Source organism: Centruroides sculpturatus, unplaced genomic scaffold (assembly GCF_000671375.1).
Source record: "Centruroides sculpturatus isolate CEXI.00-Female unplaced genomic scaffold, Cexi_2.0 scaffold5, whole genome shotgun sequence".
Classification (NCBI taxonomy): domain Eukaryota; kingdom Metazoa; phylum Arthropoda; class Arachnida; order Scorpiones; family Buthidae; genus Centruroides; species Centruroides sculpturatus.
Genome location: NW_019384397.1, coordinates 665,633 through 681,014, shown reverse-complemented (window position 1 = coordinate 681,014; position 15,382 = coordinate 665,633). Strand labels below are relative to the sequence as shown.

Here is a 15,382-nt window from a genome sequence, read left to right as displayed (position 1 = left end):
AATATTATAAACAATTATATGTAAATTAGGTTAATAATATATACAAAGTGAAGAGAAACAACGTATGTAACTCAATAGCATATAAAGAAAGTCACTTAACACCTCTACTACAGAATATAGAATGTATCCAAAGTTAATTCGCTCATGTCAAGAACACATTAGACCAAGGGGAAAACGGATTGATGTGTGACATCTTGAATGCAACTCCGAAACTGTATATGGAAAAGGGGTTATGTGACACATAATTTAAGGTCAGAATTTCACAAAGAAATGATTAGTGAAAAATTTTATTGGCCTCCCTCAAACGGTTAGAGTCATGCACGTTAAATGAAGTGCTCAATGTACTGTACATTCTTTGGGTATATTCTATATTATGCAGTAGGGGTGTTAAATGATATCTTTTTCCACCCTATATGTTAACTGAATTTGTAAACGTAATTATTTGATTATAACTGATCGCATTATTTTTTTTATTTTCGAAGGAAAATCTAAAAGAAACGACAGAATGTGGTGGTTGTATAAAATTTATAATAAAAACTAGTGGAGCTCATCATGTTTCGACAAAGCAGAAAGGATATTTAGGTAAATTTCAGACAATAGGAGAATGGTCACCTTATAAAGGAATCGAGATGACAAATGATTTATTCCCATCTGCATCGGGAAATTTTAGGGGAAAAAAAATTAATATAGGAGTATTGCATGTAAGTTTAATTTATTTTATATATAAAATTATTAAAGTAATTTGAATGAAGAATTTTCTTCGTGTTTAAAAAATAATTCTTAGCAAATTTTATATTTTATTCATTTATTTTACTAACAAGTAAGTAAATAATTAACTGTTTTTAATTTATAAAATATAATATGAGTTATTCATTTAAAAAGTACAGAATTTTATTAACTTTGAAGCTAGAAAATGAAATTTGAAGTAATTTTAAAGTAATATTTTTATAAAATTTTAAATATTTCTTGTACTGTGCATTAATATTCTTAATCTACTTGGCATTATTTTAAAATATATAAATAGATTCGGATTATTTTAATATCTGTAAAACATACTGTATATTTTTAACTGTTTAATACAATAAAACTCCAAGTTGGCACATAATATTCTGGAAATACCCTCTAAATTATAATCTTAATATGAACCGGTATATGGTGTCGTTAGGTGCTTCTACGTGATATACTGTCATCACGCACCGAATAGTTAAGTAATTCCTGACTGGGTAACATGTATTTCACTTTAAGTGTGAAGTACGTTATTGTTTATCTCGATAGCAGTGTCCTCCTTTCCTATTAGACGACGTGCCTTTTGATATAAGAAGAAAAATAAGGTATCAACAGGGTAAAGTACAAGCTTATTGTACAATATTTTTCATGTGAAGAAAGCAGATTTACTGCACCATGTCGTCTTAGCATATTTGATAGCACTGGGCTAAAACATTTCGGCACCTTAATCACATTGGATTGTGCAATAATTAAGTAGTATATATAATTAATTAAATAACTTTCAGTGTCTAAAAATTCCTAATAATATTTTTTTTATTTAATTTTGACGACATTTCAAATTAAATCGAAATTTTTTCATCCAAAATTGGGGAGGGGGGGAACCATTTCAACGTACTCTGTTCTTAAGCGCTCTTGGATCAGTTGCGTGCCGGAAAAAAGTCGTTAGCGTGCCAATGGTGCCCATCCCTGGTCTATGTACTTGTATAATTTAACGTGAGAATAATATTAAGTGTACGTTTTGTTCTCGTTAATAATTCACAATATTATAAAGGAATTACGCCTTAATAGACTAATATGGAGGAAGCTATTGCAAGGATGGGTACAGTCTTCTGTTTACGTTGCTGCAATCAGCAAGAATAAGAAAATGTATGTAAATATGTGTGTATGTGTCTTTCATAAATGCAAAAAACAAAAAAAAGTGAATATTTTATACACATTTTAATTGTAAAATATCGAAATTTGTCGATATAGGCTATAAAATATCGAAAAATTTGACATGAAAATAACTAATATTTATTGAATTTTGAATAAAGTTATAATGTACTAATCTCGAAATACAACTGATATGAATTAATTTTTTTGTTGTTTATATAAAATATCAATAAGGTAAACCTTCGGTAGTTGGTGTCAGTGTTACGATAGAAACGTAATTACTTTTAATATTTGTTTTTTCGTCGTGGCTAGTGCGTACAAGTCACGATTAATTATTTAAATATAGGCAATTGTTATGAAGTGATCGAATTATTTTCTACTAATTACATAAAGTGTTTTGTGTTTTTTTTTTTTATTTTCCTGAACCTTTTATGCTCTTGAGATTTGGCGAAATTAACGGTTATGCTTATTTTTTGACAAGAGTTATGAATTTAAATTTCGGTTATATTTGCAAAGAATTAATGTATATATTATTTTGTACCCCTCTAGAACTACACGTATATATATATTTATTTATGTATATACATGCACCTTTTGTTTTTATAACGTACAGTATAGTATTTAACTGTTATACGAAGTATTAACTACAAATACATAAACATAAAACTTATTTTAAATTTGCTGTATTTAAAGAGAAAAAATTCAATTAATATATTTAAATTTGAAATCAATTTTTTATTATTTAGATGTAGATAATAGTTATAAAATAAAGAAAAATACTAATTTAATATCATTCGATGACTGAAGAACTTATCCATTTGTAGATAAGAAAAAGTGCTTTTGAGTCGGATGAATCTTTTCTGATACGAACGTAATGTTGATGGTAATAAACGATTACAATATTATAAGAAAGGGACAGTTTCTTCCGGAACAACAATATAATTTAAAGTAACCTTCGATTCCTCGTAGGATCTCTTCATGCCTCGATACATGAGACGATACGGTCGAGCATGTACTGTATTTTGTACAGGCCAACTATTATACGAGCTGGCGAAGCAACTTTTACAAAATGACCATCGTGCTTTCCTTAGCTCGATCATGAATGCACCTTTCTCAAACTCCATCAAGTCTATAAAGGCATGCCTGGCATTCGAAGACTACGAAACAACTAATACTGTACACAGAAAATTCTAAACGTAGAGAGCCTATGAGAGTCTTTTTATAAAATACTGGAGTAGCAATTTTAAAACACTGATAGTATTAGGCTACGTGTGGTACAATCGGAGCATAGCTGTGTAGACACAGACAGACATAGCTTTAGGCCATAGCTATGTGAATAACTTATTTCTCGATGAGTGTATTATTTATAAAAATTATAATTATTTTAAAAGATCAGAAAAATATAGATATTTATTTCTAATTATTCTTATAATTAGAAATGATTATGCAAGGACAAAAAATAGATTTTTGTCCTTGTAATATAAATATACATAAACCTCGTAAACTTTAACAATATTTTAATTTTGTGAATATTAACTATTAATAATTTAGTTTAAAATGCTTATTTCATATTATTTATTTTGTTGTAATGTTTTATTATTATGTAAATAAATAAATTCTAAATATTCAAGTAATGATCAGATGATTCAAATAATTAATATAAGATGGATATAAATCATTTTAAATATACACAAGTAAAACTTTTTACTTTATTTCTAAAATTATAAAGTAAAAAAAAAAAGAAATAATAATGATATTAAACATGAAAAAAATCAGGAGAAATATTGGATAACAGATCTATAAAAAATAAAATCCAATAAGTTTTGTAAGTCAAGGCCAAATCTTCTTATAATAAGATTTTTTAGCTGTTAACCGTTTCAAATTGATCTGATTGTTGCTATTTGAGTGTAAACATAAAATAATAACTATGTACACATAGCAATCTCTCATTTTCATTTTTTTTTTTTAATTCTAAATGGTTGTTATAGATTTTCCTATAATCGATGAGATTTAATGAAACAATTTTAATTTTATAATAATTAATTAGTTTTATTTAAATGAAAAATTTGATTTTCTGAAGAGTTTACACAAGATTTTAAATTATTAACTTAAACTGTTAAATTTGAATTTACACACAAAGATTCATTTATTATAATTATAATTATAATTTTAATTTTTCAGTCTCCTCCAATAGCTATTGTTGAAAGTAGTAGGAAAGTGCGAGGTGTTGTGGCTGAATTAGTCAAAGAACTTGGAAAGACTCTGAATTTTACGTAAGATTTTCTTTTATTACATTATTGTAAATATAAATTGTAATGTAAATTGATTATTTATAATTTAATATATATCGAATTTAGAGTTTAACAAGCATTTATCCTTATAACCGTTTCACTTTAGATTTGGTGTGGCCTTTACCCTCTATCAAATTGTTATAAGTTTAAAAAATGTGAGGCTCTAAAGCTTAGTTAAATAAGTTAAGCCATGTCTTTAGCCAAAAATTATTAAATTTACAATTGAAAATTGTAAATGACATTATGATCTAGTCTATATAATTTAGATTGAAATTAAATATGTTACATTTAATATATATATAGTTTATATTGGACTTATTTAGTTTTATTGACGTCTCTTATTAGAATTTTACTGAATTAAAATAAAAATCGTTAATATTAGTTATAAATTTTGACTTTATTATTAGATGTAATTGGGTAGTTCAAAGAGATAGACAGTTCGGAACAAGACAGAGTAATGGAGATTGGAGTGGTTTAATCGGAGCTATTCTCAAAAAGGTTTGTATATTAAAATATTTTTTAATAATTAATTTATAATTGGATTGATTTACACTATATATTGACCTAAATTAATTTATGAAACTTGTTTTTATTACTGTTTAAAAAATATTTTCGATAATTACTAGATATATAATATTTATTTCATTATTATTTAACTCATATATAGTCTGAACTTTAAAAGAATATAATGACAAATAACTATTTAAGGCACAGTATATATACAGTGTATTATATGTCTGGAATGTTTGTGGTATTATAGTATTTAAGAACTAATTGCATCAAGTATTGAAGGATGAAACTCGCTAGGTATTAAAGAAAAATAATAAAACAATTGCTAAAGTACTTCCACGATATCATTTCCCTCATCTCTTAATTATAAACTTCATAAATTTACATTCTTTATCACTTAAATTAGAAGGTTAAATAATTTTAAAAAGGAGGACATTTTTATAGTTAATAAGGATAATGAGTTTAACGATTTAATCTTTATAAAATTAATAAAATTAATTATGTTTTTTTTTTTTCTAGGAGATAGAATTTGCTGCTCAGGCATTTTATATGACAGAAGACAGATTACAAGTTGTAAATTTTACTACACCAATTATAGATGATCCTTACGCTATTCTTATGAGACGACCAAATTTGGCTCATGATTATTTATTTTTGGCTCCATTTACTTTTGATGTAAGTCGTTTTATGAAGTATTTAAATTAATATTTATATTATAAATTATTATTATTATTTTCTTTTCGCCATTTTTAGACTTGGGTTTGTGTGGCAATTGCCGTTTTCGTTATTGGCCCAATTTTAAATATTATACATCGTTGCAGTAAATATTATGAATATAATGACATGGCTGATGGAAAAGGATTATTCACTCTGTCTAATTGTGCCTGGTATTGCTATGGAGCTCTTGTGCAACAAGGTAATTTTTACTCATATATTGTAATTATATTGTTACAATTGAGTTAAAAACATTTATTCTAAGTTATCATTATTCTCCATTTTCTCCTTAAATGTTTCCTTATTTTTTTACTTTCGATCAGTCTTTTCCTGTATTTTTGAGATAATTTTTTGTCAAAAGTATACGAGAAGATTTGTTTTTCTGGTAGATCGAATCGAATATTTATCGACAATAGTTATTAGATCTCTGCAGAGCTGTTGAGGGCTTTGACGAGGCCCGGATAGAGAGGACCCTTCGGCCCTTTATCGGGCTCCTTTTTGCAATTTTTTAAACGAGTGAAATACTGTACAAAGAATGTTTATTTATTAATTAAAAGTAGTTTTAAAGATTTTATTTTGTGTTCGTAAAAATAACATTAATTTATTGGGATAGGAACCACTACGAGCACACGGAAAAATCCCCAGCTCGATGGCCCTAGACCATGTATCTATCTATTTGGTCTACCACGGAACATTTAAAATAGTTAATATAACTTTTAGAATAATCTATTATTTTCTTCCATCCTCGTGTGACAAACCATCTTACTTTCTAAATCTCTTTCTTAATGCAAAGATTATCTTTTGCTATGTATCATCTTTCTTAGTCTTCATTTCATAATCTGTCCTGTGTCCCATTTTGTTCTTCCAACGAAATGCCGATTAATAAACTTTGTAAGAATATATGCACAGAACAGTACGTTGTATGTTATAAAACATTCCGAAAAATTCAAATTTGTTTTATTTTTATTTAAAATTATATTAGTATAAAATTACATTTAATAAGGATGAAATAGGAAAAATTATAATATAAATTAGAATTTTAATATAAAAATTATTTTACTAGTATTTAAATAGAAAATTATTCTCACAACATTTATTTAAATAATAATAATTATTATAATAAAAAGCATAGACACCATTAAGCAATCGTGGGCTCGAAAGGCACTCCGTGGCAGATACCCCTATGATCTGGTCCAGGATTTTGTTGACAAAACTGAAAAGATTACGTTAAGACAAAAATGCAACTTTTTAATATGTCAAAATAGGTGAAAGCTTAAGTAACAGCACATTTAAATAAACTGTTGAACTTAAAACGAACAGTACATTCTAAATCATTAAAGAAAATAATACAATAATAAACTTACACATAAATTATGTGATTAACGTTATACAATCTTATTTATTGCAACAACTTAAACTGTTATGACACTTTGAATTGCACAAGAGTCCCTTTCTTTTACAATTGCATTTATTCGTGGAACATTTTCTTTTTTCGATGACAGCGTGTATAGTCTTGCCCTCCACTTTTCGAATTAGCTGCAACTGCTTCTCTCAGCAATATTTCTTGAGAAGAAATCTCATCTATGGAAAGTAACTTTTCTTTACAAATTACGAACTGATCTGTTAATAATGTCTTTTATTCGGATATCGCCGATGCCTTACCGACGATACCCCTCTCATCCTACACCACTCGACCTGACAAACCAATCCTCATCTCACGGGATCGAAAGAACAAAAATTTTATCTAGTGACAAAGTGGTTTCCACCAAACCGTTGCCGGGAAAAGAGGTACGATCTTGTCCTACCTCCGACTACCCACAAAGGATTTGGCGACAGACTGTCGCCTCTCTGTTAACTTCGGCTTCTCGGGTGTCGTTTCGACCTCCACCAAAGCTTATCTGTGCTTGTCGACATACACCGGCGATTGTTCGAATGTATAATAATATAACCAAATATTCGGTCTTTCACCGACGTATTTTGTATGTGTCGACATTCACTAATTTTGGTCTTTCACAGTAACAGTAAAGAGTGAGATTAGTTATTTGGAATTTCGAATAAACTACTCGTTTGTTGTTAATGCAGAAAAGATCAATCATCGTTTGTAATTAAGTTTTTTTTTATTGTCTCTGAAATTTGATTTATTAATTTAAATTTTCTTAAATTAAAATCGTTTTATTATACTTGTGTTATTTAGATAGGTCCTCAAAATTTAGGCCGGGCCCAACAGTTTTGTATTAGGCCTATATCTTTTATAATATTGATATAAAAATGTATGATACGTAAGTGATATCTTTGATAGAAAATTTAGAGTTATGAATTATTAATGCAAATTCCACATTTATTTTATTCTGATATGCAATTTCTGTGAAAGCTTTTAATTAACTAATTAAGATAAAAAATTTCTATAACAATTTAGGTGTAAATTCATTAATGTAAACAATTCAGTTCGATAAATAAGTTAGCAAATAATTTTTTTATATCTATGTCAATTAAGGAAATTGTAGCTAATTCAAATATTTGGCGTTACTCCCAACTATCCTATTTTCTAAATTATCAAGAAATTGCTCTAATTTCAATATACATATGTATAAGGTATATATTAATTTTGTTTCCATGGATAGCATTGTAATCATTAATTTAATATCGATTAGTTTTTCTAAACTTCACGTGTCCATATGTGATAGTTACCAATAACAATTATTATTGTGAAACAAAAAGGAGTGTTTTTATAATAATTAATACAAACACACGAGGATCGAAAGGTAGAAATGCATAAACGAGAAAAATAAAGAAAATAACAAACAGTAATGGTTTTAAAATATTTTTTTAATACCACCAGTTTATTGTTTTTAACGTTTCACGGATGAAGAGTTAGGAAAGCAAAAGAGATAGCTGAGATTTTATATATTTTAAATATAATTTTAATTAAAAAAATCCCCGACTTTGGTAAAAATATATAAAAAAAGTTAATAGTTCTTATTCTTTTACAAATAGATTTTAATACAAGTACAGTACTAATACATCTTTTACAGTATACATTTGTAAATTAAACAGTCTCAATAGTAAATGATTATAGAATAAATTGAGATCATTACGTAATTTCAACCACACTATTTGTTGTTATATTAATTATTAACACATAGTCCAGTTAATCATATATACATCTATCAGTCATCTATATAACTCTTTTCAGGAGAAAATGAATTGAAATATTCCTTTTGAATTGAAATAACTTGAATTCTGATTCGTATCGGTAGTTCGTATATAGTTAATCGGGGCCTCCTACCCCTAAGGTTTCTATCTGATCTTGTCTTTCATCTAACACCGAGATTAAAGAAAGACGGACAGACAAACACGTTTCTTGTTTCCTCACTTATTTGAAGTGCCAATTCACCATCTTCACCATCCTCAAAAAAAACCTGAGAAGCCCTGTTGTAATATACGACGATGATAGTTATTACTATTGACATCGACGAAATATTTCGAATAATCAGAACAAACTTTATTATTTCCACTTGAGAATAATAATTTTAGCTTTATCATCATTAAAAATATATAATAAATGTCACCGTAGTCTAGTAAAGTGTCGGTTATTTGTCCTAAGTGGAAACCACAGGAAACCGAATAATAATACACTATAGGTCTACGTACTTTGCTGTATTTTGAAATAAATTGTTACGGGTCAATAATGAAATAGAAACTATTAAAAAAACCCTTCGTTTATTTAGTTCAAAATTGCGTGATACTTGATTCTTACACGTAATTCTATACTGACCTGTTTTCAATCAAAAGCAGTTTTTAAAACGTTTAGCAAAAAAGATAAAATCAGAAAAACAAACACAAGAAAATAGAAGATTTTAATATACAGATTAAAATGCCTCATACAGTAATTTTCTGTATGGTCTTAAATTATATTTCTTTAGGTTCTATTTAGGTATCACTTACTTCATAATGTTGTTTTGTCTGATAAAATATTTTACTTTTAGGAGCCTAACACTCCATTTTATGAAGCTTGACTGTATAAAACCTCCTTTAATTAAAAGACTGCTTCAAGCTGCATAAAAGACTGCATAAAATCTCCATTATAAGAGACTGCAAATTATACAGTCTCTTTATAAAGGAAAAGTCACGACAGATTTCAGTAATACTGTGTGGATAAAGTCTTGGTTTTAACCTTTATTAAGCAATGGGAAAATAAATGCTTCTCAAACGTTTTTAAGAGAATCGAAGTTAAAAAAATTCCGAGCTACTTATGAACAAGTTTTTCAGGATATTTTAAACAATTAAATAAATTTAAAACAATTATTAGTTGTCTCCGATAACACATTGAATTGTTAAATGTGACTGTAGACAGTTATATTTCAATATCACTTCTAATAATTCTTATGATTTCTTATTATTTGTAGCATTAGTATAGTATGTCCCCTTTTCATATCTTATAAAACAAGCAGACATAAAACTTGAAGCTATAATTTATTTTATAGTTTTTACGATTTTATTTTTAATAGACAGAAATCCCAAAAACGAATCTTAAAAGAAAGAAAATGTATATTTTTAATAGAAAATAAATCTATGTAATGTATTCTATACACATAAAATTGTTTATAACATATATAAAAAGCTTAACTTTAACAAAAAAAAAAAAAATTCAGAACTTTTAAATCGTTTTAAGAAAAAGTTAATTTCATGCTTAATATGCAATTGTAATTTTTTTATTTTTTTTATTTTTAGGAGGAAATCATTTGCCTGCAGCTTTATCTGGTAGGATATTGGTTGGATTTTGGTGGTTATTTGTGATTGTTACAGTTACAACTTACAGTGGAAATCTTGTTGCCGTTTTGACATTTCCCAAAATAAGAAATCCCATCGACAGCGTGGACGATATGCTCAGTTATGGTCGATTGAGATGGGGAACGTACGAAGGAGAAGCTTTAATTGAATATCTCAAGGTATTTATTATGCACAAGTAAAAATACTGTTTCCAATATATCGATAATCTTTTAATGTGTTAACTGCTAGTTATTTACTATATGTGAAAACTTTTAATAAACTACCATAGTCACTAAAAGTTGTATAAAACAATAACAATTATGAAAAGAGAGTTATCATGTTTTTCACGTTGCTCAATATTTTTTTTTCTATCGTTTTGTGTATAAATAATTAAGGGTTCAGTAATGAATATTTTATTAAGATATAGAAAAGTGAAGTAAATACGGGTACACCCTGACATGATTGATGGGAGTCCCTCAACAGAAACGTAAGTCGAACATAAAAGTAGTAGTGATCGTGGGATATGTTTCTCAAGGCCTCTTACTTATTACATATATACCCATTTTGGGAATAAATTATAATAATAATAATGTAAGACTTGAATCTATAGTGGATAGTGATGATTCCTTCAAAGTCTTTAGTAAAATTTAACTTTTGTAAAATATACAGCTTCATAAATGATTTTTCCCCCACGAAATTAAAGAAGACAAGGAAAAAATGCTTCTTTTACAGATAGAAATATGTACCAAAAGCTTTGAAAAGTTTATAAGGGAGTTTTGGTGATTAATTTTGTAATCAAATCTTTCTTTAGTTACCTTCTATACTTTTTAACTATTTGTCAATTCTTCCTATTTACTCTTTAAGAATCGATTCATTTGTCTTGCTTGTCCCTTTGAATGCCGCACATGAGAAATTGTGATGATAAACTATTCGTTATCTGAATGGAAACAGAAAATAAAGTGAGAGTTTAAAAGAAAAAAAATGTTTAAATTGATATCATAGTTTGGTTAAGAAGTAATTAATCTACTTAGTTTGTCTTTTGAGAAATCGGTCCTTTAGATATGTTTTATCCTGCGAGGAAAATTTAGAAATTTTATGAAGGAAAGAACAATAATCTTAACTTACAATTAAACAAATTAATAATAATTTAATTTGAAAATTATATTATTATTTCTTACATCATTTAACAAGTTACAAAAGTAAGACAAATATATATAGGAGGTGGTCCAAAAGTCAGTGAATCTTGTTTTTAAGGGCGTCAACAATTTATGAAAGTGTGGCAAAGTCTTGTAATTTGTTTATTATATATAATAAAAGAGACGATTGTTTTAGTTTTTAACCTTTTCTCCTTGATGGACACTAAGAGATCCCTTTTTTAATGTCTATCGTGGATTCGATTAGACTCACAATGGGGAAAGATATTAGAGGAAGATGAGATCTGATATGAGGATGATTCAGAACATGGGATTTAAAATAAGCAATAAAATATTTTAACGACATAACAATTTAGTCTTTACAATAATTAACTGATTTTTGAATCGCCTTGTAGTTTATGTATATTTTCTTATAATTTAGACATAATTAACGGTGCATATATCCACGAAAATCTTAAATAAATAAATTTTAAAGCATTATTATAAATTAAAACATGTAATGAGTTATTACAAATCTTCTATTACTTTTTTTTTAAGAATGCCAGAACGAAACAAATGCAAAAACTGAACAAAGGACTTCAGATTTATAAAAGAGACGATTACGAAATGATTCTAAAAAAAGTATTAAATAGTCGATTTGTATTTTTGGCTGGAAAATCTGAACTGATAGAAATCCAATCCAAGCATCACAACGAAACTAAAAAATGTCGATTCAGTATCAGTAACAACGATGTCCTGAGAGAATCAGCATCTATTCCTGTACCAAAAAATTGGCCATATCTTACTCGAGTTAATGAAGAGTATGTATCTTATATTTTAAAAAACCTTTATAAGTATTATATTTTAAGCTTTTAATAATTTTTTTTATATTATTTTAATTCAATTTTATAACAACATATTTAACTTAGTTAAAATTTTGAAAGCTTATCTAACATCTACTATTTTCAATTGATAATTACTCTCCTGTGTTTTCAAATAGAGTGATACCGATTATGTTGGTCCCTCAATCTTCAATTTTCGGCTATTTCGTACAATGNAACTGTAATAAAACAAATTAATATGAATTATTAAAGAACTGTTAATTGAAGATATGTAATCCTTATTCAAATTTAAGGGTTTTAATATAAATTAATTCTTTATAAATTGAAATATGACGAGACTAATATTCATTTTTTCCCTGTAATTTCTTTTCAATAAGTATATTTATCACTTAACTAAATATAATTTTGAGGCTTCTGCATAAATAGGTAAAGACGGATTCTTGCTGTTCTCTTTATGTTGTACTTCATTACATAACATCGATTAAACTTGCGAGTTTTAAATGAGGCTGATTTTTATTTATTTACTTGCAAAGGTTTCTAAAATATAATGCATAAATAAGACAAGATACAACTTCTTCGTTTGCTGAATAAGTCATAGTACAGTTTATTATTTAGATTATACTCTTATTTTGTTATTTATTTATTAATATTTTACATTTTAATGTAATATTATTATATATTTCGTGATATTTCTTATAATAATTGTTAAAAATATTATAGTTACATTTAAATATCATAGAAAGATTTTTTTAACTATGATGAATATTCTGAAAAATTAATAGTAAATGACTATTTTTATTAATTATCAAATACTTTTTGTAGAATTAGAAGATATATTGAATCAGGATTGCTCACACGGTGGTTTAGATCGCATCTACCACCAGATAATGAATGTACAGTCGTTAGTAAACCACAAGCTGGAGATACTCGGAAAATTGACGTGGAACAGATGCTAGGATCGTTTTATTTACTAGGATTAGGATGCTTATTTGCTCTTATAGCATTTATATGCGAAATAACCTACAGAAAGTGTTTAAAACGTAAAGAAAAAGCCGCTGAGCCAGGACAGAAATCGGATGTAAACAAGAAAAACATGGGATTCTTCGGAAGAAGACCTCAAAATTCACCTTTCTTAAATCCTCCTGACTTAATCAAGAGAGATGATAAAATAGATGATAAAACTAGATTAATGTCAGCCGAAAGTAGGCACCAACCACCCGATCGTCCAACATATTTTTCATACGGATCTAGATATTAAAATTATATCCTCGATAAAAATGAAAATATATAAATAAGAATAAACATATCATGCATTGTAGTATACACAATGGTTTCTATCTAATACAAGAAAAATTTTCTGTAGCAATTATTATTCAAAAAAAAAACATCAGGGATAGTTTGTGTTATTGTAAGATTTATGTTATTCTTACTCGTACTCTATACTGACTTCTGTATATTTAAAAGAACCTTAAAGTACAATATAGGTAATACACTGTATTCTGTACAGAAATTTAAACATTTTTCTTCGTTATTTCCTTAAAAACTCGGCAATATCCCTGTTTAAATTGACGATTTTTAATGTATTCAAGTCGCAACTTCAAAACTTGTCACTAACAAGTTCATAGTAGTCACGATAACTTAATGATATAAACATTGACTATCTCGAATTAGCATTGATTGGATCAAGTACAAAAGTCTTGTAAAAAGTAAAGCTTTTTTTACATTATATAAATCACTTTAGTGACGAGAATAGCCATTATTACAAAACGAAATTGAAGCATTCGAAGATATAATTCACCCACTTAATCAATTTCTTTAAATAGTTTTTAAAATTGATAAACAAATTTGGACTGTTTTCAAGTGATTTATTGTAATTTCTACTTAAAAGTTACAAAAATCTAATTTAAAATGAGATCCTCTATGTTCAGTAAACAATTTTTATAACATTTCAATGCATTGAAGACAATCAAAAGTGTAAGTATATTATTGTCATTTACTATTATTTCATCGAATCTTTAATTTGTAAATTACGTGACAAAGTAGATGATTAGCTTTTCGTGTTCTGTGTAATTAATTTAATTTTTATTTAGTAAATAAAAATTAAAATTAATTACACAGGATATTGTTCTAAATCATCGTGTAGTTACGAAGTATTTATGATCACTTCATTTAGAAAAAAAAAAAAAAATGAGCACTTTTGATGTAATATAAGAAAGTATATTTATGAAATTTGCTATTTTCTTAAATATCTGTCATGTGTAACATGATTCGGAGTATAATATAAATTGAATATTTATTATTCAGTTTTTTTTTACTCTTAACTAGAATACTTAAAAACTATTTGTAAATAATTTAAAAAATACTATAAATTCACTTGTATGTTGTCCACAATACACATTTTTTCCATACTGAACTGCTCAATTTTTTTTTAAAAAAGACATTTCAACGGGAATTCTAGTAAATTAAAAACCAAAAAAACAAATTTATAATGTGAATTTTATAGCACGACGTAACGAAATATGTATTTTAAAGCACTGTTCTGTGTGAATATTAAAGCTTAAGTATTTGTATTAAAGCTGTGTGAATATTAAAAAAAAAGATGATATTTTAAATCTATATTTTATTTTAGCAGATTTTTATTATTTTTAACTTGGAATTTCCATCACTATAAATCGTTCAGACATTGTTTAAACATCATCTAAACGATTTACACAAATAACAAAGAATAAAAAAGGAAATACGAATCAATGGCCTTGTAATAAGCATCAGAATATGGCAAAGAATCTTGTAGAATATAAACATATTGGGAGAACTTTTAATGTAAAATAACATGAAATTACAATGCTCGAACCTTTTCACTCTTCTCTTTTATTAGTTTAAATTTTCTTCATTACAGATTTGGAAAATATATTGCTATTAAAAAAAATAAATAAAAAGAACTCAGTATTTTATTGAATTTCAAGTTAAAATTAAAATTTTACCGTATTTTACTTGCATTTAAGATCGTGTTCTTGTATGTACAGTACAATACCAGCTTATTTTGGCACTACACTGTTGTGTCAATGTAAAAAAAAAAACAGTACAATGATACAGTAGCTATTTAGTGACATCTCTATAGTAACCATTATTAAAAGTAAAAACTTCCGATACTATAAAAGATTTTTTTAGATAATTTGTGGCAAAGGCATATCCAGAGGATGCTTATAATTCTGCTGAACCCTCATGATACCAAAGAAATCGTTTT

General features: G+C 27.0%; 1 protein-coding gene across 1 annotated transcript in view; it reads left to right on the top strand.

Annotated features, from left to right (window-relative positions):
* LOC111618448 (ionotropic receptor 93a-like) overlaps positions 1 to 14,669 on the top strand; it is a 30,975-nt gene extending 16,306 nt beyond the window's left edge. Inside the window, exons 7-14 of the mRNA XM_023359993.1 lie at positions 483 to 701; positions 4,060 to 4,151; positions 4,577 to 4,667; positions 5,199 to 5,354; positions 5,433 to 5,595; positions 10,125 to 10,342; positions 11,855 to 12,117; positions 12,961 to 14,669. Coding sequence (XP_023215761.1) covers positions 483 to 701; positions 4,060 to 4,151; positions 4,577 to 4,667; positions 5,199 to 5,354; positions 5,433 to 5,595; positions 10,125 to 10,342; positions 11,855 to 12,117; positions 12,961 to 13,396 — 1,638 coding nt within the window. The 3' untranslated portion in view covers positions 13,397 to 14,669. The remainder of the gene's footprint in view (positions 1 to 482; positions 702 to 4,059; positions 4,152 to 4,576; positions 4,668 to 5,198; positions 5,355 to 5,432; positions 5,596 to 10,124; positions 10,343 to 11,854; positions 12,118 to 12,960) is intronic.
* Positions 14,670 to 15,382: the final 713 nt, after the last annotated feature.